At 40.7% G+C, this 26,095-nt stretch overlaps 1 protein-coding gene across 16 annotated transcripts in view; it reads left to right on the forward strand.

Moving 5' to 3' along the window:
* The first annotated feature begins 7,550 nt into the window (after window positions 1–7,550).
* The window catches only part of PRPF4B (pre-mRNA processing factor 4B), a 44,034-nt gene continuing 25,489 nt past the window's right edge, over window positions 7,551–26,095 (forward strand). For 14 of the 16 annotated variants that reach the window (XR_004031339.1, XR_004031342.1, XR_004031341.1 and 11 more), the window contains exons 1-3: window positions 7,553–7,918; window positions 18,033–19,226; window positions 23,447–23,620. Coding sequence is in view for 1 of the 16 variants with exons in the window: in XM_012509059.2 (XP_012364513.1) it covers window positions 7,878–7,918; window positions 18,033–19,226; window positions 23,447–23,620 (1,409 nt within the window). In the remaining 15 variants the exon portion in view is untranslated. Of the gene's footprint in view, window positions 7,919–18,032; window positions 19,227–23,446; window positions 23,621–26,095 lie in introns of all 16 variants that reach the window. The other 2 variants (XR_004031353.1, XM_012509059.2) reach the window with 2 other exon arrangements.

Here is a 26,095-nt window from a genome sequence, read left to right on the forward strand (position 1 = left end):
TGGCATAAAAGCAGACATATAGACCAATGGAACAGAATAGGAATCCCAGAAATAAATCCACGTTTATGTGGCCAACTAATCATCAACAAAGGTGTCAAAAGTACACAATAAAGAAAGGATAGTCTCTTTAATAAATGGTGTTGAAAAAACTAGATAACCACATGCCAAGAAATGAAATTGGGCCCTTATCTTACCCCATCCACAAAAGTCAATTCAAAATGGTTAAAAGAGACCAGGCGCAGTGGCTCTTCCCTGTAATCCTAGTCCTTTGAGAGGATGAGGCAGGTGGATCACTTGAGGTCAGGAGTTCAAGACCAGCCTGGTGAAACCCTATTTCTATTAAAAACATAAAAATAAGCCGGGCACAGTGGCACGTGCCTGTAATCCCACCTACTCGGGAGGCTGAGGCAGGAGAACCGCTTGAACCCAGGAGGTGGAGGTTGCAGTGAGTCAAGATCATACACCACTGCACTCCAGCCTGGGCAACAAAGGGAGACTCTGTCTCAAAAAAAAAAAAAAAAAAAAAAAAGGTGAAAAGACTTAAATGGAAGACATGAAACCGTAAAACTAGAAGAAAACAGTGGAAAAGCTCCATGACATTAGTCTTGGCAATAATTTTGTCTGTTTGTTTTGTAAATGACACCAAAAGCACAGGCAACAAAAGCAAAAATAGGCAAATGGAACTAAACCAAACAAAAAAGCTTCTGCAAGCAAAGGAAACAACAAAATGAAAAGGCAATCCACGGAATGGGAGAAAACACTGAAAAACCTTTTATCTAACAAGGGGTTAATATCCAAAATATATAAGGAACTCATACAAAGAACTCATGCCTGTAATCCCAGCACTTTTGGGAAGCCACAGCTGGAGGATCACTTGAGGCCAGGAGTTAGAGACCACCCTGAGCAACAGAGTGAGACCCTGTCTCTATAAAAAATTTAAAAATTAGCTGGGTGTGGTGATGTATGCTTATAGAGTAATATAGTTACTCAGGAGGCTGAGGTGCAGAAAATACAAAAATTAGCCAGGCCTGGTGGCATGTGCCTGTAGTCCCAACTACTCAGGAGGTTGAGGTGGAAGGATCACTTTGAGTCCAGGAGTTTGACACTACAGTGAGATATATTCATGACACTGCACTCCAGCAGCCTGGGCAACAGAGCAAGACCTTGTTACCCAAAAAAAAATGAAAAAGAAAAAAAAATTACTCCAGATGGTAATGAATCCACAAGAAAAAGAAACAAACAACCTGAAATGATAAATAAGGTTATTATAACAAAAGTTACAAATATATATTTGCTTTCCTTTGTTCATTTTCTTTAAACGATGTAAAAGTAATAATTGTAGTAATGTATTGTTGAGTTTGTAACAGCTATGACATATACAACAACAAAACCACAAAAAAACAGGGACATGGAATAAAACTATATTGGAGTAAGGTTTCTACATCTCACTGCAATTGAGTATAAATCCAAAGCTGATTCTAATAAGTTAAGCTAATTGCACGGTAAGCTCTAGAGCACCACTACGATCTCTAAAAAAACTTAAAACAGTGAAAAAAATCACTCAAGAAATTAAAATGCTACATTAGAAGATATTCACTTGATGCCAAACAAAGCAGTAAAGGAGAGACAGGAAAAGAAAAAGACCAAAGACACAAAGAAAACAAAAATAAGATGGCATATATAAATCCAACTATATCAATAACATTAAATGTGAATGATTAAACAATTGGATCAAAAGGCAGAAATTATCAGATTAAAAAAAAACAAGATGTGGCCAGGCACAGTGGCTCATGACTGTAATCCCAGCACTTTGGGAGGCCGAGGCAGGTGGATCACGAGGTCAGGAGTTCGAGACCAGCCTGGCCAACATGGTGAAACCCCGTCTCTACTAAAAATACAAAAATTAACTGGGCATGGTGGGGGGCGCCTGTAATCCCAGCTACTATGGAGGCTGAGGTGGGAGAATCATCTGAACCCGGGAGGTGGAGGTTGCAGTGAGCCAAGATCACGCCATTTTACTCCAGCCAAGGAGGCAGGGCGAGACTCTGTCTCAAAACAAAAAACAAACAAACAAACAAAACAAACCAAGATCCAACTATTTGTCTACAGGAGACACATTTTAGATTCAATGGGACAAAGCATGTAAATAGTAATCACGTGAGAACTGAAATAGCTACATTAGTATCAGACAAAATAGACTTTAAAACAATGTTACTAGAGAAAAAGAGAAATACTTTCAATGATAAAAGGATAAACCCACAAGGAAGATATAACAATTTACAAGGATAGATGTACCTAGTAACAGAATATATGTAGCAAAAACTGACAGAAATGAAGGGACAAATTGATACCTCAAGAACAGAAGATGAAGTCTTTAATACTCCTGTTCCAATTAGTTAGACTCCACAACAGGTAACATGACTGAAACAGAACTCTATTTAGTTTCCCCCCATCTTCAGTCTCTATCTTGGTTAAGGAGCAACCGTATCTGTTTAACTGCCCAAACCAAAATTCTTTAAGTCACTTTCTCTTGAATTCCACATCCCATCAATCAGTGAATCCTGTAACTTCTCCCTTCAAAATATATCCAGAACCCAATCATTTTTCCCTACTTACACCCTGATCGAAACTAACACCGTCTCTCACAGAGATTACTTAAATACTCTCCTAATTGGACTGCATCTTCCTCCCCTGGTCCCTTGCAGTCTATCTCCATATGGCAGCCAAATGAGCCATCTAAAACAAATCAGGTCACTCCTCAACCCTGAACTTACTCTGTCCAGTAAACTTTTTTTTCAAAATAATTATTCTTATTTTTATTTTATGGAGATAGGGTCTCCCTATGTTGCCCAGGCTGGCTCAAACTCCTGGGCTTAAGGGATCTTTCCACTTCAGCCTCCCAAAGCGACATAATTACAGGCCTGAGCCACTATGCCCAACCTGTCCAGTACACTTTTAATGAAATCTAAATCCTACAAACTCCCTTTCCTGCATTACTTCCTACTCCCTTAATCATCCCACTCTCATTGCACTGGCCTCTGCCATTTTCAGCAAGTTACTAAGCCCAATTTATAATATAATTCTATTTTTAAAAAACACTACAGGCCCAGCACGGTGGCTCATGCCTGTAATCCCAGCACCTTGGGAGGATGAGGCGAGTGGATCAGGAGGTCAGGAGTTCGAGACCAGCCTGGCCAAGATGGTGAAACCCCGTCTCTACTAAAAATACAAAAATTAGCCAGGCACAGCGGCGGGCGCCTGTAATCCCAGCTACTCGGGAGGCTGAGGCAGGAGAATTGCTTGAATCCGTGAGGTGGAGGTTGCAGTGAGCCGAGGTCGCACCATTGCACCCTAGCCTGGGCAACAGAGCTAGACTCCATTTCAAAAAATAAAAATAAAATAAAATAAAACCACTACATATATATGCATAAGAAAGGATTGCCCAAAATGTGACTATTCACCTATGGTTAGCAGGATTATAAATTTTAATTTTTTAAATTTTTTCCTATTGTGAAAAATTATTTCTAATTCATGTGTTACTTATAATAAAGTATATGAAAAGCTGTGTATCAAACACACAATATATTGTATAAAATATATGAAAAGCTCTGTATCAAACCCCATACCCCCACTGTGATAAGTATTTAAGTATATTCAAAATCTGGAAATAAATCATACATGTCACCAAAAAATCACAACAAAAATAAATTTGCCTACAGTAATAGCTAGCATTTACTAATAATACATGCTGCAGGCACTTTCACTCATTATTTCATTTTACTCTCATAATAATTCTATGCAATCAGAACCATTATCCCCATGTTACTGTGTAAAATGAGGCTCAAAAAAGTTAAACTGTTTGAAATTGCACAGTAAGTTGTGAAGCCCAGGTCTGCCTGACTTGAATGCTCACGTTCTAAATACTAATCTAGCTACTGCCTTATCATATAGTAGTTACATGCAATAGTGCAAAGTTGAAATAACCTAGACATACAATAACAAAGGAAAAAGAGTGTAGTTATAAAAATGCATACTGAAACTAGAATTATGTAGTAAAAATTGGGGGACATGTTACATGAAAGAGCAAACTATCATATTCTATACCTGAGTACAAGAAAATTTAACATTTCATATGGAAAAAAGCCAAAATAAACCAGTATGTTCACGTTGGCTCAATGTGGGTAATGGAACTCTGGGTGATTTTCATTATTTTGCTTTGTTATCCTTTGGTTTGCACCAAAATTGCTTCAATACTAACAACAACAACAACAAAAACAAATTACGTTCTCATAAACTTTGTTTTGTAACAAAGGAAAATTCTGCCCAGTGTTCCAAACACCTCAAAGTTCCAAGTCCAGGTCTAAACCAGAGTCCTAAGTATTCTCTGAAAAGCGATCTACTCTTAATTGACATCTGGCGACTCTACATGGACCAATGGCTTCCTCCGCAGGATGTTATGATCTTTATTTTGTTTGTAGCCTACGGAAGAATGAGCCTATTAAGAGCTTATTGAGATTGATGATTGCACAGTGTAGCTTGAAAGGTCCAAATTTAATCCGTTTCAACGGGAGGAACAAAATTCAAAACTGTTTTCAAAGTATTTCGAGAATGTGTCCCTTATCTGGAAGTAATACTTAAAATGAAGCAAACAAAGACGGTAAGAGAAAGTAACAAATGCAAGCTCGCGCTCGAAGCCAGCCTCGGGCCGGTACGCTTTTGTGTGGTGTGGCGGCGGCAGGGCGCCAAGCGCTGTGGTTTTCATGGTCTCATCAGCAAGCAGGGCCGACCTCCGCTTTATCCGACAGGACCAACGCAGGATCCGAGGCGCGGCGGCGACATGGCCCCGAGGCGGATGCCCGGGCCAGGACTCTGGCACCTACTTACTCCTCGGCCGGCCCGGCGGCTCCGGAAAACGACCTCACAGGAATGGCGGCAAGAGCGCCGCCGCCGGCAGGGGCTGAGGAGAGCGAGCCTGGGGCTCCACGCCCAGGGATGAGACGCTCTGGCTGGGAGGCAAGGAGCATCGGCACCGACGGATAGAGTTCGGTCGCCCTCAGCTTGAGCAGGCGGCTTCGGGGCGGGGACAGAAGGGACCAAGGCCCACCGCAGGCCTCAGACCCTCCCACGACTCCCCGCTGCTCCCCCACGATGACGCAAGTACGCATGCGCCTCCTCAGCTGCCGCTGGGAAGAGCGCGCTCCCCAGGGCCCCGCCCCCTCCAAGGTTTTCCGGGGAGGCGGGTTCCACTGCTCAGTTGCACTTTTTGCCCCTCGGCTTAAAAGGCGCCTGCCCGGGGCAGCTTTCCGTTGCAAAGGTTCCTGAATTTGGGGAGGAAGAGCAGCAAGATTGAAATACTGGGCATAAGTTTGTTGCTTCATAAACGTTTGCTGAATGAATAAACTGATACGCCGATGTTTGCTTTAATTGTAACTCCCCGTTCCGAAGGTCCCAGTCTTTGAAAACCACAACAGCAACATAGTTTTGGGTGTGTCCTTGACAAATCTATTTCATTCCCCAGGTAGTACCGTGCAAGTGAACTTGGTGAGAATTTTTTCAAGGAAATTTTTGCCAGCGTCGATTTTTGAAACGTAGTTTTTACCATGCTCTTTATAAAAAAAAAGACTTGGTTTGTTCAAATACCAACTTTAGCCACAATCTGGCTTCAGCGCCTATTGTTCGGGCCCCATATATCCTTCCCCACACTTAGGATGCTTCATCTCCACATAAAACATAACTGCAAAATACACAGGGCAGAAGGAGACCTGGGAGATAATACTACGGTTGCAGAAATTAAGACCAGCCTGAACTCTCGACAAGAAAGGGACACAGCGAAAACAAGGCATTTATTTATAATAGGCTCTTGCAAACAAGGAAAAATAAGGTATTTTCTGATTCGAACGTAGTGCTCTATTACCCCTACTCAACAAACATTTGAATGTCAAAGAGCTGTGAGGGTAGATGCTCAATAAGCAGATGCTAAGCGAGGTTATATTTTTGTAGGAAGCAACCTGATAAGAAAAGAGCAGATTTTCGAGTCAGATTTTAGTTCAAAAATCAGCTTGGTACTTGGGAACTCAATCATAAGCAAATTACCTTACCTCCTAGTGTCGGTTTGTTCATGTGTAAAACGTGTTAATAGTACCTGACCCAATCTTTTGCCTTCAAGTATATGACTCTATTTCCAAGATGAGATCTCTCACAGTTCTACTACATACACCGTTAATTTTAACATTATTTAAAAACAGTTTGCTAAGTTTATTTCATTTTTTTATTTATTTTATTTGAGACGCAGTTTTTGCTTTTGTTGCCCAGGCTGGAGTGCAATGGCGCGATCTCGGCCTCCCAGTTCAAGCGATTACTCCTGCCTCAGCCTCCCGAGTATCTGGGACTACAGGCGCCACCACGCCAGCTAATTTTTTGTATTTTTAGCAGAGACGGAGTTTCACTATGTTGGCCAGGCTAGACTCGAACTCTTGAGTTCAGGCAATCTGCCCGCCTCGGCCTCCCAAAGTGCTAGAGGATGGCAGGCGTGAGCCACCGCGCCTGGCCCTAACATTTCAAAACGTTTGGAATTCAGGCAACAAGAGACATTTTGTAAGAACATTTAAAACCCTTCTCCCCTGGAAATCAAGAGATATGTATGGAGCCTGGAGATTCCGAACTCAATTTTCTAGGACAAAGGCAAACTCAGATGATTACAAGAATGAAAGTGATCGTCACGCTGCTTCTAGGTTCCAAAGTATGGATTTTTTTTTTTTTTTTTTTGAGATGGAATCTTGCTCTGTCGCCCAGGCTGGAGTGCAGTGGCGTGATCTCAGTGCAACCTCCACCTCTCGGGTTCAAGCGATTCTCCTGCTTCAGCCTCCAGAGTAGCCGGGATTATAGGCGCGCGCCACCACGCCCGGCTAATTTTTTGTATTTTTAATAGAGACGGGGTTTCACCATGTTGGCCAGGCTAGTCTCGAACTCCTGGCCTCAGGTGATCCGCCCGCCTCGGCCTTGCCCAAGGTGCTGGGATTACAGGCGTGAGCCACAGCGCCAGGCCGAGAAATATTTTTTTAAGCGGAATTAAAGAACCTAATTGGTTTTGAGAGCTCTCCAAGAGCCAGTAAATGTTTTCCCCACAATATTCCATTCTACCCCATTACTGTAGAGTCGTTATAGAAAAAAACAAAATCACATAAAGCAACTTGGGCCAAAAAACAATTACACGTTCCAATTACGGAAATAACGAACTGAACGACTCCTGAACCATGTCACCCTTGAACTATGTAAAAGTTGAAAAGATGTTCAGTGTTAAATGTAGTAACAGTTCCACATTAAAAGATATTTACGTTCGAGTTTAGAGTATTTAAAAATGCCTTTCTACACACTTTCCTGGGAAGTTAATGCCACTTCAGTTGAGCTATCTAGCGAGATGGTTAAGCATTTACTGTGTCTCTAACACCAACCAGGGGAAAAATAATTCGTTTGCCCGAGTTTAAGAGAATTTTCACCCAACTTCTGGTCTCCACAGCCAATCAGTTCTTGGAACCGCACACCCGATGCCGACATCCCTCTCTTGTTGGCTCCCCTCGTTAGCGGGATTCAATAACTAAACGTCCATTTCTAGCATTGACTGAAGAGCTCAAGCTTGACACTCGCCCTCAATCCTTAGCAGCACCGCCCACCATGCTCCCGGAAGCTGCGACACTACGCCCTGCGCTAGTCCTGGGACGTGGGGTTTTATATCCGGATTCTTAGCGCGGATTCAGAACCCGCTCTTCCCTACGCGGTCAGCACATGCGCGGCAGCTCTTTTCCGTCTTCCTCCACTTCCCCTACCTTCCACCGTCCGGGAGCCGCTGCCACCGCCGCCGAGGAGTCAGGAAGTTCAAGATGGCTGCCGCGGAGACCCAGTCGCTGCGGGAGCAGCCAGAGTAAGTAGTCTCTGTGAGTGGGCCAGAGGCTGGAGCCCGGGGACTGCCGGGTGGGAGCTGCACGGGCTGGCGGGAAAGTTCGGGCCTAACGGCGAGAGTCAAACTTTGCCTTTTCCGGCGCGATTCGTTGTGGGGTGGGAGGCATGGGGAGCAGGCGGCCTTCGAGCTTCCTTCTCCCAGAGGCCGCGGCTGCTGGGGTGAAGGCGGCCGCGGCCTGTCGCGCGTCGTTGCCCCGGGAGGCGTAGGCGCGAGCGGCCTCTACAGGTCCGGTGCGCGTGGCGGCTGCCGCGGCAGTGAGGTCGCGCTTTCCTATTCCTCCCTTGGGGACCCATCTGAGCTCCCCGGCCGCAGCTCTTAGCGGCATCGGTGTTGGGGACACGAGGGTCAGTGGCAGCAGGCGGGGCAAGCCCGAAGTCCTTTCTTCTTCATGCGGTACCCCCAGTCGTCCTTTTACTGGTGTCAGTTTAGGACCTGAAAGCAGAGATAGGAGGTGCTGAGGTCACACTGTCTGGCCATCCCAGAGCTAGTCTGTCGCTAGCGGGATACTTGATCTCGTCACCTTGTACACTTTAGTCCAGCAGTCACCCAGTATTGTTTTGTTTTGTTTTGAGTGCCTACCGGCAGCTTTTTTACCAACTTGCAAACTTGAGGCAAAGTAAGATAGAGTCTTTGGTTTTGAGGCCTGGCTTTTTTTTTTTTTTTTTTTTTTTTTTTTGCCTGAGTTTATAACCCTCCTTTAGGAGGACGAGTGGAAGGAGTAGTGGGAATTGCTAGCTACTGCCAAACCACTTTATGTCTATAATTAAGCTAATGTTAAGAATCCATGCGGCCAAATGAAAAATGAAAAAAAAAAATACGTGTGTATGCTGCAAAGGTTAACCATTGGTTAACTAAAAGCAGTATTTTGCTCTTCATGTCTATGTTAGGAAAACTCAAACAAAAACCTTAATGGAGAGAATGGATTTTACGGCAATGTTCCTATAGCGACCGTTTTTTTTGTTTTTTTGTTTTTTGCATCTGCACTGTCTGATCTGTTTCCAGCCATCTTAGAAAGAGGTATAGTCTCCAGCAACTTGTGACTGAGCGATAAAAGGAATCTTTGCCACCAGACAACCTGACACTTAATTGCTGTGCATCCAGTTTTGGGCTCCTCAATCATCTGCATTACTCAGCTAGGCAGAGAAACGGAATTTTTAATTAAGGGCTTTTCAAAACTGCTGTATTATTTTTACAATTTGACTTAGCAGAGAACAAATGGATTCTCAGGTTTTAAATTAGCTTTAACCTCTTACTGTTTCTCACCAAGTTCATTGTGTGGCACAGTTACAGTGTTTATGCCAATACACTGTAGATCTCATGCTATGTGGTTACATTTTCTACTAATCTGAAAAGTTCTGTAGTATTATGTCCATTTATTTGATTTTAGGGATGTTTCAGATTCATTTCGAGGAGTGGGTCAGCCATAGTTTATTCACATACTGTATTCAAATAATATTAGACTTAATAATTTAAAAAAAACATATTTAGGCCTCTGCTGTATGAGTAACAGAGATAATCTTTAATTTCCCGTCTCTTCCCCACAGAGCACTTGGTGTAAATGGAATATTTGGTCTGTATATGTCTCACTTTCAGTAGTTTGAAAGTATTTAACAAAGAAGATAACCATTTGGTATGAAAGCAAACACTATGCCTGGTGCTCATAGTGAGTCCCTGAATATAGTATCTACAACAGTTCTTTAGAGAACACTGAGTAGTTTACAGTTATATAGAATCTATTCAAAACAGAAAATTTAGAAAGAATAAATATGAGAAGCAGCTTTTAAGCTCCCTGAAGGCTTTAATTCTTTTAACAACCCTTTTATTTATAAAAAAACTTCTATTTTCCTTATTTTAGAGATGATGAAACTGAAACACAGAGAAATTAAGTAACTTGCTCAAGGTCACACTCAGCGGCACACCCATTTAAACTCAGGCAGTCTGGTTCTAAAGCCCTGCTGCTAACTGTTGTACTGTCTGGCCTCCCACTATACAATGTGGCTTCTTTTTAAATTGCTTTTCAAGTATGAATTTTTTTTGTTGTTTTTTTCCACTGTCCCGGAAAGATCCATTTTTTGATGTGACATGTCTAATTTATTGAGAACTAATTTCTCAAACCTAATTTCGCAAAGCGGAGACCAAAGGGAAGGTTTTAAGACTAGTCGGTCTTTTGGACCCATTCTGATTTTTATAGCTGCATTAATTCTTTTTATTCGTTTTATTTATTTATTTTTGAAACACGAGCTCTTGTCACCCAGACTGGAGTACAGTGACATTATCATGGCTCACTGTAGCCTCAGCCTCAAGTGATCCTCCGCTACCCCAGCCTCTGGAGTAGCTGGGACCACAGGCATATGACACCATGCCCAGCTGATTTTTTTTTTTTTTTTTTTTTTTTGAGACAGTCTCACTTTTTCTCCAGGCTAGATTGCAGTGGTGCGATCTTGGCTCACTGAAACCTTGGACTCCCTAGTTCAAGCAATTCTCCTGCCTCAGCCTCCCGAGTAGCTGGGATTACAGGCACGTACCACCACGCCCAGCTAATTTTTGTATTTTTAGTAGAGACGGGGTTTCACCTTGTTGGCCAGGATGGTCCCGATCTCCTGACCTCATGATCCGCCCACCTCAGCCACCCAAAGTTCTGGGATTACAGGCGTGAGCTACCGTGCCCGGCCATGCCTAGCTAATTTTTAAATATTTTTGTAGAGGCAGAGTCTTCCCATGCTGCCCAGGCTGTTGTTGAACTACTGGGCTCAAGTGCTGCAGGTACTAGGGAGTCTGAGGCAGGAGGATTATTTCAGCCTAGGAGTTTGAATCTAGCCCAGGCAACATAGTGAGACCTAGTTTCTTAAAAGATATATGCATTTTAACTTGTCAGAGAAATAGGCTTAATTACTTTCCTGGTAAATAGCAGTGGCGTTCACTTTGCTCACCACTAAAAAAAAATTTTAAAGAATTGTCTAGCTTAAAAACGGCTTTATTCATATACAAATTTAAATCAGTCAGTTCTCTGTGTCTCTGTATATTTTGAATGCCTACCAAATAAATTCACTAAGACTATTGTTTGGAAAAAAATGTGAAAGGAGAAATTAAAATAACACTGGTGGTTGGTGATTGGTGACTATTTTATTTTTTTGAGACCGAGTCTCTGTTGCCCAGGCTGGAGTGCAGTAGCGCAGTCTCGGCTCACTACAACCTCTGCCTCCCAGGTTCAAGTGATTCTCCTGTCTCTGTCTCCCGAGTAGCTGGGATTACAGGCATGCACCACCATGCCCTGCTAATTTTTGCATTTTTAGTAGAGACGGGATTTCACCATGTTGGCCAGGCTGGTCTCAAACTCCTGACCTCAGGTGATCCGCCAGTCTCAGCCTCCCAAAGTGTTGGGATTACAGTCGTGAGCCACTGCACCTGACCGTGACTATGTTATTTTAAAGGCTTTCCACGATTTTCATTCATTGTGCTGGATGCCTCAAGACTTGGGTTTTCTAAAAGGTAAAACTTAACAAAACAAGTAAATACTGTTAAGCAACCCCGTGTTGTCTGCACTTCTCATTCACCTTTGCTTCCAAATAATGTGATCTGAAGAATGTTATCCAGTACTCAATAGGTTCTCAATAAATATTTGCTTTGTGATAAACCTGTTGTGACCAGGTTGGTATACACATCCACTTGGCTAAATGTGGGATATTCAATTGTAAAATGTTAATGTTAAAGTGTAAATTTATATAAATGAAATGTATATGGCCTATATTTATTGTCAGTGTAAACTATCCAAGAGGACCATTAGGTTTCCTAACAAGAAACCTTTTTCTTGAGCTTTAGAAGAAAGTCATTGATAATAAACCTAATTTAGCTATTTTAGCACAAGCCTATTGTATGTAATACATTATGCCATTGACTCAATGTTTCAAGTTTTCCAGATTGACCTGGTCAGACTTTAGTTGTGATTTGTGACATTTACATTGAGAGATGAGCTGAGACTGGTAAAGATCCATTGTATGCCTAGCCCCTGTATAAGAAAATGCTATAATTAAGGTTAACGTAATTGTACCGAGCTGGTAGCATTTTTAGCAGGAACCTACTCATTATTTCTTGAGATAATACTCATTAATTTACAATGGAAACTCGTCACTCATGGGAATGACCCTTCTACAGTGATACTGGTCATCATGATGTATTTCTAATTCCCAGAAGCTCTAGGAGCTAGATTTTCTTTTGATAGAAGTTGATTCCTCTATGGGTAAACTCTTAACAATTTTTAATGAAACTCCTAAGATTTTTGTAAATTGTTAGCATTAGAAAAGATAAGCGTTCAAAAAACTGATTTTCCTTCAGGAGGGGTTGATGAAATATAAGTAATTTTGAATATCACGCAGTCAGAACATAGGTGTGTGCCTACTGTGTGTGCACTGTGTGAGGCACTGGAGATAAAACTGAGCAAAGCAAAATCTTAACTTTCCAGTTCTAAGAGTCTATAATAGACAGTGTAAACCAGCTTTAGACAACTTTTATATGCTTTTTGTTTGTTTGTTTTTGAGACAGAGCTTTGCTCTTTTTGTGCAGGCTGGAGTGCAATGGTGTGATCTCAGCTCACCACAACCTCCGCCTCCCGGGTTCAAGCAATTCTCCTGCCTCAGCCTCCCGAGTAGCTGGGATTACAGGCATGCGCCACCACGCCCGGCCAATTTTTTTGTATTTTTAGTAGAGATGGGGTTTCTCCATGTTGGTCAGGCTGGTCTTGAACTTCCGACCTCAGGTGATTCACCTGCCTCGGCCTCCCAAAGTGCTAGGATTACAGGTGTGAGCCACTGTACCCAGCCTTTTTTTTTTTTTTTTTTTTTTTTTTGAAGACAGAGTCTTGTTCTGCCACCCAGGCTGGAGTGCGATGGCGCAATCTTGGGTCACTGCAGCCCTCGCCTCCCAGGTTCAAGCACTTCTCCTGCCTCAGCCTTCCGAGTAGCTGGGATTATGCCCGGCTAGTTTTTTGTATTTTTGTAGAGACAGGGTTTCACCATGTTGGCCAGGCTGGTCTTGAACTCCTGACCTCAAGTGATCTGCCTGCTTCGGCCTCCCAAAGTGCTGGGTTTACAGGTGTGAGCCACTGTGCCTGGCCTTATGTTATTCTATATATATAATTGACAAAAACAATATTTACTGAGCACTTGCTATAGATGAGATAATCTGGGCCCTTAGAGATAGAGCAGTGAACTAAAATGAAAATTCTGCTCATATAGTGCTTACATTATAGGGAGAGACAAGAATTATATTAGTGGTAACAATTGCTTTGGAGAAAAATGTTAAGCAGAGACGGAGAATATGTGTGCAGTGGGGTGGTTTTGCATTTAAAATGGATTGATCAGGAAAACTTGTTTGAGACAGTGACGTTTAAGCAAAGACAAGGTAGGCAAAGGTAGCCAGGAATGCATGTATCTGGGGAAAGCATTCTTGGCAGGAGAAACAGGTACCACGTACCTGAGATGTGAGTATGCCTATTCAGGGGACATGGTGTGGCTGGAGCAGGGTGACCGTGGGAGAAGGGTGTTAGGTTTAGAGTGTGGGGGATGCAGGGCTGTAAGTATAGGACCTTTTTCTCTGAATAAGGTAGAAAGCAATAAAGTTTCACAAAGAGTAGTGACATAATCTGACTTTTAAAGCATCTTAATCAAATGGAAGATCTTTTGACTGACTTGAAATAACAGCCTTCTCACTGGTTTGTTGTATGTGTGACCTTAGGCAAGTCCCTTGAAACTCAAAAGTCTCAACTCAAATGGAGAGATATTTCTTGAACACTAAGTGTGACAGCCTTTTATACTATGAACTCATTTAATTTTCATAAGCCTATGATTTGTCAGTACTATTTCCCCATTTTTTACAGTTGAGGAAACTGAGGCACAGAAGAGCAGCTTACCTAAGGTCACAATAGCTTTGTCATGTTGGAGGCAGCATTTAAACCAGGTAGTTTGACTTCAGAATCTATGCTCTTTGATGCTATTCCTAAAAATAACATTCTTATTAGCAGCCCTCTCAGCTCCACAGGATTTTTGTGAGTAAATATATTTATCTAGCATCTACACAATAATAATAGCTTATTTGGCGGGGGGGGGCGGGGGGGTGGTTGGTCTGTGCTAGACACTGTCATAAGCATTTAACATCTATTCACTATGTAAACTTCATAACACCTTTGCAGGTAGGTACTATTATTTTCTCTGTCATGTAGATGAAATGCCTGAGGATCACTTGCCAAGACCACACAACTAGTAAGTAATGGAACTGGGATTCGAACCCAGGCAGTCTGGCTCCAGAGACTGCTTAACCACTCAACTATCCTTTGTCTTGAGGACAGTCTTGAGTTAAAACTCAAAACTTTAGGTAATTTTGAATTTGAGCTTAGTGAGTAGAATTTTGTACTTTGGGCGCTTAGATTTTATGTGCCTAAAGATCATTCTCAGTCTTTAAAGACTCCTACCTTCATAACTTGAATTAGCCTAAATTTTTCTCAGACTTTTCCCCCTGTAAGTCAAGGTTCAGGAAAAAAAAAGACCTTCTGGATGATGAGATGGGAGATTTCTGGGGAAAAAGGATGAGAATATAGCCTATATGAAGAACAAAGTTGAAATGTCTTGGAATCTTTTTACTGAAATCTATGTGACTTCTTTCCCTTCCATAATAAAACAATGATGGTGTTTTGTTTTTTTGTGTTTGAGATAGTGTCTTCCTTTGTTGCCCAGGCTGAAGTGCAGTGCGTGATCATGACTCACTGCAGCCTTTAACTCCTGGGCTCAAGTGATCCCCTCCTGGGTTCAAGTGATCCTACCTCAGCCTTTTGAGTAACTGGGACTACAGGCACATGCTGCCATACCCAGTTAATTTAGATTTTTTTGTAGAGATAGGGTCTCACTGTGGTCCCCAGGCCGGTCTTGAACTCCTGGGCTCAAGGAATCCTCCCACCTCAGCCTCCCGAAGTGTGGGATTACAAGTGTGAACCACTGCACATGGCCTGGTGGTGTTTTTAGAATACCAAAATACTGTACTTTTTCCAAGTCTTTGAGAAAAATTAATGATCCAGAGAACACTACTGTATTTGTCATGTGTCTTCTCATACTCCATTAGAGAGAAGTCAACCCAAATTAAAACCTGACTTTCACCAGAGGACGTAGCTTCTCCTGCACATCTCTTAAATACCTTTTCCTGCCAGAAATGGAAGTTGGCAATGTGACATCCAAAAATCAAAGTTCTTTGAGTATGATACCCTGTAGTGGCTATGTGTTTTTCATTCCCCCTCATTGTTGTCAACTAATTAATAACTTCTCAATCATACCACCATTCTCTCTCCCCCACCTTCTTCCAGCAAGTTTATTCAAGACTGTGATACCTGGCTGCACAACCTACTTTTGCAGTTCCTGGGCCTCTGTGACTCCAGTGAACCTTTAATTCTCTCTCAACTACCCACTCCTAGAATCATATACTATCTTGTCATCTCCTGGAATTGGCCTACTTGGAATCTTTTTTTTTTAATGAGATGGAGAATTCTCTCTGTTGCCCAGGCTGGAGTGCAGTGGTGTGATCATAGGTCATTGCAGCTGCAAACTCCTGGGCTCAAGTGATCTTCCACCTCAGCCTCCTGAGTAGCTGGGACTACAGGTGTGCACCACCATGCCTGGCTCCACTTGGAATCTTAACCTCAGTGTCTTTCACAACACTGATCTACTTGAAGTTTGCTATATATAACTGCCTTTTGTCGCCTTCTTTCTCTATTTGAAATGCCCCTTTTTCCCTTCTTGTTAATTCCTTACTCATTCTCTAGGGCAGTGTTACTCAATTTTTTTTTTTTTTTTTTTAAAGACAGGGTCTTGCTCTGTCACCCAGGCTGGAGTGCAGCGGCCCCATCATGGCTCATTGCAGCCTTGACCTCACAGGCTCAAGTAATCCTCCCACCTCAGCCTCCTGAATAGCTAATTTTTTTTTTTATTTTTAGTAAAGCTAAGGTCTCACTATGTTGCCCAGGCTTGTCTCGAACTCCTGGGTTCAAGTGATCCTCCTGCCTTGGCCTTCCATGGTGCTGGGATTACAGATGTGAACCATTGTGCCTGGGCCAACCTTTATTTTTTAATCCCTGTCCTTTCTCTGTAAACGTTTCTTCTCTCCTCCTAACATCCCCGCTTAACAAATTGGTTTCTTTCTGTGATCTACAAAACACTGTCCCTGACTGTTCTCAAAATGAGTTTAGGTGATTCTTCAGTGTTCCCATAATGCCCCTATTTGTCTTCATCATTGCATTTCTCCAGTATTTTATGGTTATGTCATGTGACTTAGTTTTCCACCAGACATTAATTTCTTTGAAGGAGGCAAATACTGGTTTTGTGCATCTGTTTTCTTTCTTTCTTTCTTTCTGTCTTTCTGTCTTTCTGTCTGTGTGTCTGTCTCTTTCTTTCTTTCTTTCTTTCTTTCTTTCTTTCTTTTCTTTCTTTCTTTTCTTTCTTTCTTTCTTACTGCGTCGCACTGTGTCACCCAGGCTGGAGTGCAATGGCGCAATCTCAGCTCACTGCAGCCTCTGCCTCCCAGGTTCAGGAGATTCTTCTGCCTCAGCCTCCCGAATAACTGGGACTACAGGCATGTGCCACTACACCTGGCTAATTTTTGTATTTTTATTAGAGACAGGGTTTCCCCATGTTAGTCAGGCTGGTCTTGAACTCCTGACCTCAGGTGATCCGCCCACCTCGGCCTCCCAAAGTGCTGGGATTACAGACGTGAGCCACCATGCCTGGCTTGTACATCTGTTTTCCTGCCACATGGATTAATGCTTACCCGTGGTTGGTGAGTTTTTTTTAAATGTTAAAGAGATTGTGAGTAGACTGATGAATTCTTAGGTTGCAAGGATAAACTTACTAAAAGTATAGGAGTGTATAATATGAAGACCTGACAAAATAATCCATAACTTCCTCCAAAAATAGTATGATGGCCTGAATCTAGATAATTTAAGGCCACTTTTGGTCTGATACTCTAGGATGATGGTTTATTATGGAGTAACTTTTAAAGAGAAAGTTAAATAATGCTTTTGAACCAGTATTTAACCTGGGATTATTAAACACCAAGGGCTTGATAAAATAATTTAGAATCATAAACTTTTTAACTCAGCATAAGCCAAACATTTAAGTACAGAATCCCCCACTTTATTTATTTATTTCCATAGCATCTGTTAATGTGAATGTATCTTGGGAAACTGAGTTCTCATTTGAAATTCAGAGAGATTAAATCACTTGCTGAATGAATATTGGGTTGTACTATATTAAATTACTGATATTAGACTTGTTGACTTACAAAAGGCCCTTCCATGTGGTTCAACCTAATGTCATATGATTGCTTACTACAAGCCTAGAGTCCTACATTCTGGTTTAGTTCACTTTGAAGATTTCACTTTTGAGGATGTGTTTATACTATCACCATCATCAGTATCAGCTACCAATGCACATTGATTGAGTGCTTATTTTGGGTATAGCTCAGTATTGGCTCTAGATTTTTGTTTTGCTTTGCTTTGTTTTTAAGGTGTAAGATGAAATCCGCTTAAAACAAGTGACCTTCTGGGTTTACTGTAGAGACACCAAGTTTTATGAATTTCAAGTGGAGAAGATTAGTCTTCCAATGTATGTTAATAGTTAGTAGGTCTTATTAAAAAAAAGAATGGGCCCTTTGGTTGTTAATGTGTGAGAAATGTTGGTTTAAAAATTAAGTTACTGAGTGGCTCCTTGTACTAAATCAGTGTTAATGAGGTTTTGCTGTGCCTGCTTTGCTTTTCCCTTTTTCTCTAACCTGTAATTTTTAAGCTCACTCCATTAGGGATTTCCTCTAATACTTTTGGTGAGTTCAACCATTAGAAACACAATAAAGTTGTATCACTATCCAGCTCAGTTCTTGCCGTAGACCTTCTCTGAAATAAAATGTCTGAAGCTGTTCTGAAAAAATTTTAGTGACTGACTTCATGTATTACATTGAGATGTATTTTCTCATTACTGTTATTTTGTTATGACTTTGAATACTTGATAAGTGATATGATTTTAAAATGTGTTTGATATATTTGTAGGATGGAAGATGCTAATTCTGAAAAGAGTATAAATGAAGAAAATGGAGAAGTATCAGAAGACCAGTCTCAAAATAAGCACAGTCGTCACAAAAAAAAGAAGCATAAACACAGAAGTAAACATAAGAAACATAAACATTCCTCAGAAGAAGACAAGGATAAAAAACATAAACATAAGCATAAACATAAGAAACACAAAAGAAAAGAGGTTATTGATGCTTCTGATAAAGAGGGTATGTCTCCAGCAAAAAGAACTAAACTTGATGATTTAGCTTTGCTAGAAGACTTGGAAAAACAGAGAGCCTTGATTAAGGCCGAACTTGATAATGAGTTAATGGAAGGAAAGGTCCAGTCTGGTATGGGGCTCATTTTGCAAGGTTATGAGTCTGGCTCTGAAGAAGAGGGGGAGATTCATGAAAAGGCAAGAAATGGAAATAGGTCTAGTACTAGATCTTCAGGTACAAAGGGGAAACTTGAACTTGTGGACAATAAAATTACTACAAAAAAACGAAGTAAAAGCAGATCCAAAGAACGGACTAGACATAGGTCTGATAAAAAGAAAAGTAAGGGGGGTATTGACATCATTAAAGAGAAAACAACTAGGAGCAAGTCAAAGGAGAGGAAAAAATCGAAAAGCCCATCCAAAAGAAGTAAGTCTCAAGATCAAGCAAGGAAATCAAAATCCCCTACCCTCAGAAGACGATCTCAAGAGAAAATTGGTAAGGCCAGATCTCCTACTGATGATAAGGTTAAAATTGAAGATAAAAGTAAATCAAAAGATAGGAAAAAATCCCCAATTATAAATGAAAGAAGTCGAGATCGAGGTAAAAAATCCAGATCCCCAGTTGATTTAAGAGGTAAATCCAAAGACAGAAGGTCACGGTCCAAAGAGAGAAAATCAAAACGGTCTGAAACTGATAAAGAAAAGAAGCCAATTAAATCTCCCTCTAAAGATGCTTCATCTGGGAAAGAGAATAGGTCACCCAGTAGAAGACCTGGTCGTAGTCCTAAAAGAAGAAGTTTGTCTCCAAAACCACGTGATAAGTCAAGAAGAAGCAGGTCTCCACTTTTGAATGATAGAAGATCTAAGCAGAGCAAATCCCCCTCTCGGACACTGTCTCCTGGGAGAAGAGCCAAGAGCCGATCCTTAGAAAGAAAACGACGAGAACCAGAGAGGAGACGACTTTCTTCTCCAAGGTAACTTGTGTACAAAATGTTAAAGCTTTTTACCAATGCATGAGATTTTAAACGGAAAACTAGAACTTGTGGACAATTAAAAATGAAGTAGTAAAAATAAAAATAAATGAAGTAGTAAAAATAAAAATAAATGAAGTAGTAATGAGTTTCATAATTTTAAGTAACCCAGTCCATTAACCATGTTAATATTTGCACTTTTGTCGATGAGTATTTTAAGTATAGGTGTTTAACAAATACTGAGCTTGATGATAGAATTGGGTTTTTTCACATTCTTGATTTAATACCTAGTTTGCTAAGGCACTCCTTTCAATCCATGTAATTTGGCTGATAAATCTTCATTGGGGGCGTTTAGAGAGAGGATTATTACTTCATGAACAGTGTAGGCTGAAACTCTTAACTTTGAAAAGGGGGAAAGGTAATCAGTTTAACAATTGTGTTCTGTTCATTCTCTTGTATTTGCATGAGTTTTAAATTTTAACAGTATAAATAGAAACCAATACCAATATTTTTTGGTCCCCAAAGTATAATTAAAATGGAAAATTTTGTATTAATACATAGAATCTCATTGGTGAAAAGTAGTATCTCTTAAGCTTAAGAAGAATAGTATATGAACTTATTTTGTACTATTTGAATAATATATTGTCTTAGTTCTTATAAATCCTCATGTGATTATCTTAACTCATGAGGTGAAGGGGCTCTCATACCTAATTTTTAAATGAAATAGAATCAGAGAATGTATATAATTTTCCTAGGATCATAGAATGAAAGTATTTGTGGGGAGGAGTGTTTATACCACTTAAACTACTTTAGAAACAGATTTCTTAATGTCTTTTTTGTATTTAATATTTAAGTATTATGAAATTGCCAGCCAGGTTTTGCTTATTAAGAGTATTGGCTTATACTATATAAGGATGTTATTAATTCCTAGCCATTTACTGTGTTCATAATAATATTTTTTGTGAATGAGTATAAATATAAACTCACCCTGAAAGTGAAGTCATCATATTTTCAGAGAAATTTCAAATTTTATTTCCAAGTACTGCGTCTTAAGAGCGTCTTGATTCTTTACTTCTGAGTGGCACTGTAATGAAATAGCCCCTTTTTCCTTTGGCTTCCTGGATTGAGGCAGTGATTAGTTTTACTGATTCTGTTATCTCAAGTGCTTCTTAATTATCCTGGTGGTCTTTCAGTTTGCTTTGTTTGAAGAGCAAATTCTGAGGAGTTTATTAAGGACTAGAGCTGACTATTTGAAACAAAAATATTTTTTTAAATTACCAAAGTGGTGCATAGTTATTAAAGAGAAATCCAAAGAAGCCTGTAAATTGGCTCCCTTTTTATTTCTCCACTGTCACTCCTTAGAAATTTACGTTATCTTAGGTCTTTCTTTGTACAGACAATAACATGGATACAAGGGATTGTTTTTTTTTTTTTACAAAACTGGAGTCATATTATTCATATTCACATGTGGCTTGCTTTTTTCAGGAAACATTTCTGTGACAAAACATACAGATTGTTTTTCATTCTGCCTAACAGCAACTGGTATTTCAGTGTAGATGTATTATAGTATCATTCTCCTATTGAAACTGATGAAAAATTTAGGTTGGTTCCAGTTTTTCACTATTATATGCGAAGATGTGCATTGTTATGTGTGACGTTTCTTTATAGAATAGACTCATAGAAGTGGACTTGCAAAGTCTCAGGGTATGTACATTTACATTTTAGAAAGTTACTGCTAAATTTCCATCCAGGAAAGTTAGATCAATTTCTACTTCTACTTCTATGACTATGTAAACTGCCCCTTTTCCTAAAACTTTATTAGGAAAGTTTAGGAAAACCTTTATTACTAGGATACCATATAGTATTTTGTCAGTCTTCAAAACAAAACAAAAAACCCAAAAATTGTTTTAATCAAAATTTCTTAGGTGACTAGTGAGGGTGAACATTTTTATTTTCTTTATTTTTATTTATTTATGTATTTTATTTTATTTTATTTTATTTTTTGAGACAGAGTCTTGCTCTGTTGCCAGGCTGGAGTGAAGTGGCACAGTCTCGGCTCACTGCAACCTCTGCATCCTGGGTTCAAGCGATTCTCCTGCCTCAGCCTCCCAAGTAGCTGGGATTACAGGCACGCACCACCATGCCCAGCTAATTTTTGTATTTTTAGTAGAGACAGGGTTTCACCATGTTGGTCAGGCTGGTCTTGAACTCCTGACCTCGTGATCCGCCCACCTCGGCCTCCCAAAGTGTTGGGATTACAGGCGTGAGTCACCGCGCCCAGCCCATTTATATTTTTTAACTGGTCTTTTGAGACTGTACGTGTGTGTGAGCAGATTAAATAAAAGAGTTTCCTCAGATGGCCCTATCAAGAAGTAAGCACTACCAAGAAGTAAGCACTACAAATCTGAGTCAAAGTCTACCTTGCTCATTTTGGCTGGATCAGAGAAAGATTCTTGGGTTCTGTATACTGTGCTGAAACGTGCAAGGCAGGTTGTGTGCTTAGGTTTTTATTAAATGAGGAAGGCCGGTTGCAGTGGCTCACGCCTGTAATCCAGCACTTTGGGGAGGCCGAGACGGGTGGATCACCTGAGGTCAGGAGTTCGAGACTAGCTTGACCGACATGGAGAAATCCTGTCTCTACTAAAAATATAAAATTAGCTGGGCGTGGTTGCTCATACCTGTAATCCCAGCTACTCAAGGCTGAGGCAGGAGAATCGCTTGAAGCCGGGAGACAGAGGTTGCAGTGAGCCGAGGTCACACCACTGCTCTACAGCCTGTGCAACAAGAGCAAAACTCCATCTCAAAAAATAATAATAATAAATGAGGAAAATACTGTAATATTATTTGATTATGGAGACAAACCTATTTATAGTCTGACTGTTCAGATTGAATAGTTGTGACCTAACCTGGAATAACATTAAGAAATATTCAAAACCTGTTTTAAAAAATTAAGCTGTAGAAAGGCCTGTTGTAATACAAATATCACATTAAACAAGAGTAAAACTCACTGAAAGGTACTTGTGTGATAAGTGTTGAAAAGTTGAGTTTTTGTGGGGTTTTTCTGGGGAGGCTGGAGGCAGGGTCACACTCTGTCACCCAGGCTGAAGTGCAGTGGCATGATCTCTGCTCACTGTAACCTCTGCCTCCCAGGCTTATGCAGTCCTCCCACTTGAGCCTCCCTATTAGTTGGGACTATAGGCACATGCCACCACACTTGGCTAATTTTTATATTTTTTGTAGAGATAGGGTTTCGCCATGTTACCCAGGCTGGTCTCAAACTCATGATCTTAAGTGATCCATCTGCCTCAGCTTCCCAAAGTGCTGGGATTATGAGTGTGAGCCATCACACCTAGCTATTGTTTTTGTTTTTTTGAGACAAGTTCTCACTCTGTCACCTAGGCTGCAATGGCACAAACGCAGCTACTGCAGCCTCAACCTCATGGGCTCAGGCGGTCCTCCCTCAGCCTCTGAAAGTGCTGGGATTGCAAGTGTGAACCATTGTGCCTAGCCTATTATACTTGACATTAAAAAGAAGATTTTTGGCCAGGCATGGTGGGTCACACCTGTAACCTCAGCACTTTTGGAGGCCAAGGGAGAACTACTTGAGGCCAGGAGTTCGAGACCAGCCTGGGCAACATAGTGAGACCCCCCATCACTACAAAACAAAAAATTAGTCAGGTGTGGTGGCATGCCCTTACGGTTCCAACTGCTCAGGGGGGCTGAAGTGGAAAGATTGCCTCAGCCTGAGAGGTCAAGGCTGCAGTGACCCATGTTTGCGCCACTGCACTCCAGCCTGGGTGGCAGAGTTAGACCTGTCTCAAAAAAAAAAAAAAAAGATCCTTAATTGGAGAAATGTCAGGATGTAGAAAGAAAAACTCGTCAATGAAAATGGAGTATTTGAATAAATGGAGTATTATACTCACTTGGGGAGGTTTTATTTGAGTTGTTTATTTGAAATTAGAATCAGCGACTTTACCGGTATGAATAACCTTTAGTAATTGTTCAAATTGTGGGACCAGAGGAAATAAGACCTTTCATTGTTTGCCTGCAATAACACCAAAATGTCATTGTGGTCATCTGAGTAAGTTTTGTTACAAAACACATTAATCAGAGTTCACTTTCTTTAGGCTAATGTGCCTTTTCTTACAGATGTTCCTTGCATATAGAAAAAAATCATTTACTTTGATTTATATTTCTTTTAATTTGCATTTGATCCCCTTAAGAACACGACCTCGAGATGATATCCTCAGTAGACGTGAAAGATCAAAAGATGCCAGCCCCATCAATAGATGGTCTCCAACCCGAAGAAGAAGTAGATCTCCCATTAGAAGGAGGTCTCGTTCCCCACTCAGACGTAGCAGGTCTCCAAGAAGAAGAAGCAGATCACCTCGGAGAAGGTAAAGACATTTCATCCTTGTGATTCATTAAACTCTGAATGTTTTTGAACCACCAATGAGCTCAGTTGGTAGGTTTTCTTTTAGACCAGTTTTCTCTGAAAAATCGTAGTTGTGTTCCCATAGTTTCCTTTTACCAGCAATCTCTACACATGGGTTTTCTTTGATATTGTTTCCTTTGAATTTTAAACAAATCATTGCTCATTTAAGATAAAATAAAATTAATCTTTTAAAAGTAGGACTTTTTTCTCTCTTTTATAAATCAGTACTACATGAGCCAGGCTTAGGGATTTTTTTTTTTTTTTAACCAGCAAGGTAGATCATATAGTAGTAAATATATAGCCCAGTTTCTTACATTTTATATTAATTTTGCATATTGATAGTTACTGTAGACTTTGGCAAAGGCCTATTTAATTTGCCATAGAAACCATTTTATCTGAAGCATATGTAGTTAGTAATAGGTTAAAAAGGTGGTTTATAAAGCAGGGAATCATTTTTTAAAATTCATACATGAAATATTTTGATATAAAACATAAATGGGTATTTGTTCGCCAATCTTTTAACATTTTTAATTGAAGTAATAAAGGAATATAATTTTTAAAAACAAAGGCTTATATTGTAGCCATCTTTACATATCTCTGAGAATTTTTGTATGCTGTGTTCCTAGAAGTGGAAATGCATGGTCTGAGTACACTCTGGTCAATGAGGGGTTTTATTTTATTTATTTATTTTTTCACAACGTCTCACTCTGTTGCCCAGGCTGGAGTGCAATGGCACAATCTCACTGCAACCTCCACCTCCTGAGTTCAAGCAATTCTGCCTCAGCCTCTCAAGTAGCTGGGACTACAGAGGTGCGCGTGCCACCATGCCCAGCTTTTTTTTTTTTTTTTTTTTTTTTTTTGTATTTTTTTAAATAGAGATGGAGTTTCACTATGTTGGTCAGGCTGGTCTCGAACTCCTGACCCCAAATGATCCGCTCGTCTCTGCCTCCCAGAGTGCTGGGATTACAGGCGTGAGCCACTGCACCCAGCCACAATGAGGGTTTTTAATACTACCCCTCACCCATGTTTCGCTTTTGCCTAATTTCATCACACTTTTGTTCTTCTAGAGTCGGTATAATCATTGTGATCGTGTATGTATTCATTGCTGAGCAAATAGTTGGGAGAGGAGGGAAGAGAGGACCTTCCTTCTGACACTGCTAGTCTCTGGCTCCAAGCTGATCTCAAGACTTGCTTTTGTCTCTCTTCCCTTTTTATAAAAAATGTCTTGTGTTCTGAAATTTTATTATGTGCTTCGGTATGTGGATCTTTATCCCCATTTATTTTGCTAATTACTAGGTAGGCCCTTTAAAGCAGGGAGTTTATGGCCCTCTGGGAAATTTTTGTGCTTTTTTTTTTTTTCTTTCTTTCTTTCTTTCTGTTTTTTCCAATTGGACCTTCTGTATTGTTCCACGTATTAACATTTTATTCTTGTTTTCCGGAAATAGTATTTTTTATCTCTCAGACAATAGCGAGGTTATTTTGTGAGATTTTTGTTCTTTATAGTTTTCTTTGCTATATTGTGTGTCTTCCCAGATTCCTTTTGCTGCATGTTTACCTTTTCATTTGAAGACTTCTCTCACAGCTGGATCCTTCATTGCTGCCTATTCTGACTTAATATTTAGGTACTGAGAAAGCTGAATGGCATTTTTCTTCTATTTTGACAGTGTAGAACTTGTCAGCAGCTGGGCGCGGTGGCTCACACTTGTAATCCCAGCACTTTGGGAGGCCGAGGAGGGGGGATCACGAAGTCAGGAGATCGAGACCACGATGAAACCCCGTCTCTACTAAAAATACAAAAAAAAATTAGCCGGGCATGGTGGCGGGCGCCTGTAGTCCCAGCTACTCAGAGAGGCTGAGGCAGGAGAATGGCGTGGACCCGGGAGGCGGAGCTTGCAGTGAGCCGAGATCGCGCCATTGCACTCCAGCCTGGGCGACAGAGCAAGACTCCGTCTCAAAAAAAAAAAAAAACTTGTCAGCTAGTAGTTACCACTTCAGAGTAATTAGATATTTTTGGATATCAGTGACTGTAGATGTATTTTCTTGGCCTATGAGTTTTCCGGAATCCTTTCATTTCCTCCTGGGAAATAGACCTGGCTACCAGTAGAGTTCTCTTCCTTCATAATGTAAACTTCGTTATAATCTGTCTCTCTTTGGTATGTGCCTCTCAGCATCTGGAGTGACCAACATTTCTCTAGAAAGTAAATCTTAAGTGTTCTGCTAGAATGTGAAGGGAGTGGTTGACATTTTCCACTGAGTTGGGGAGCGGACTGTACCGAGTCTGGCTGTTTATAAAGGCTTTCAACCAATTCTGTCTTCAGCTCTTACCTCACACCATCTTGCAGAGGATAGGGAGTCTCCAATTCCTGAGGCTTTCTAGGGGTGTTGTGACATGTTCTGACTGTTTCTGATTTACCTTGTGTGTTCATGTTGGACCAAT

This window comes from Nomascus leucogenys, chromosome 8 (genome assembly GCF_006542625.1).
Source record: "Nomascus leucogenys isolate Asia chromosome 8, Asia_NLE_v1, whole genome shotgun sequence".
Classification (NCBI taxonomy): Eukaryota; Metazoa; Chordata; class Mammalia; order Primates; family Hylobatidae; genus Nomascus; species Nomascus leucogenys.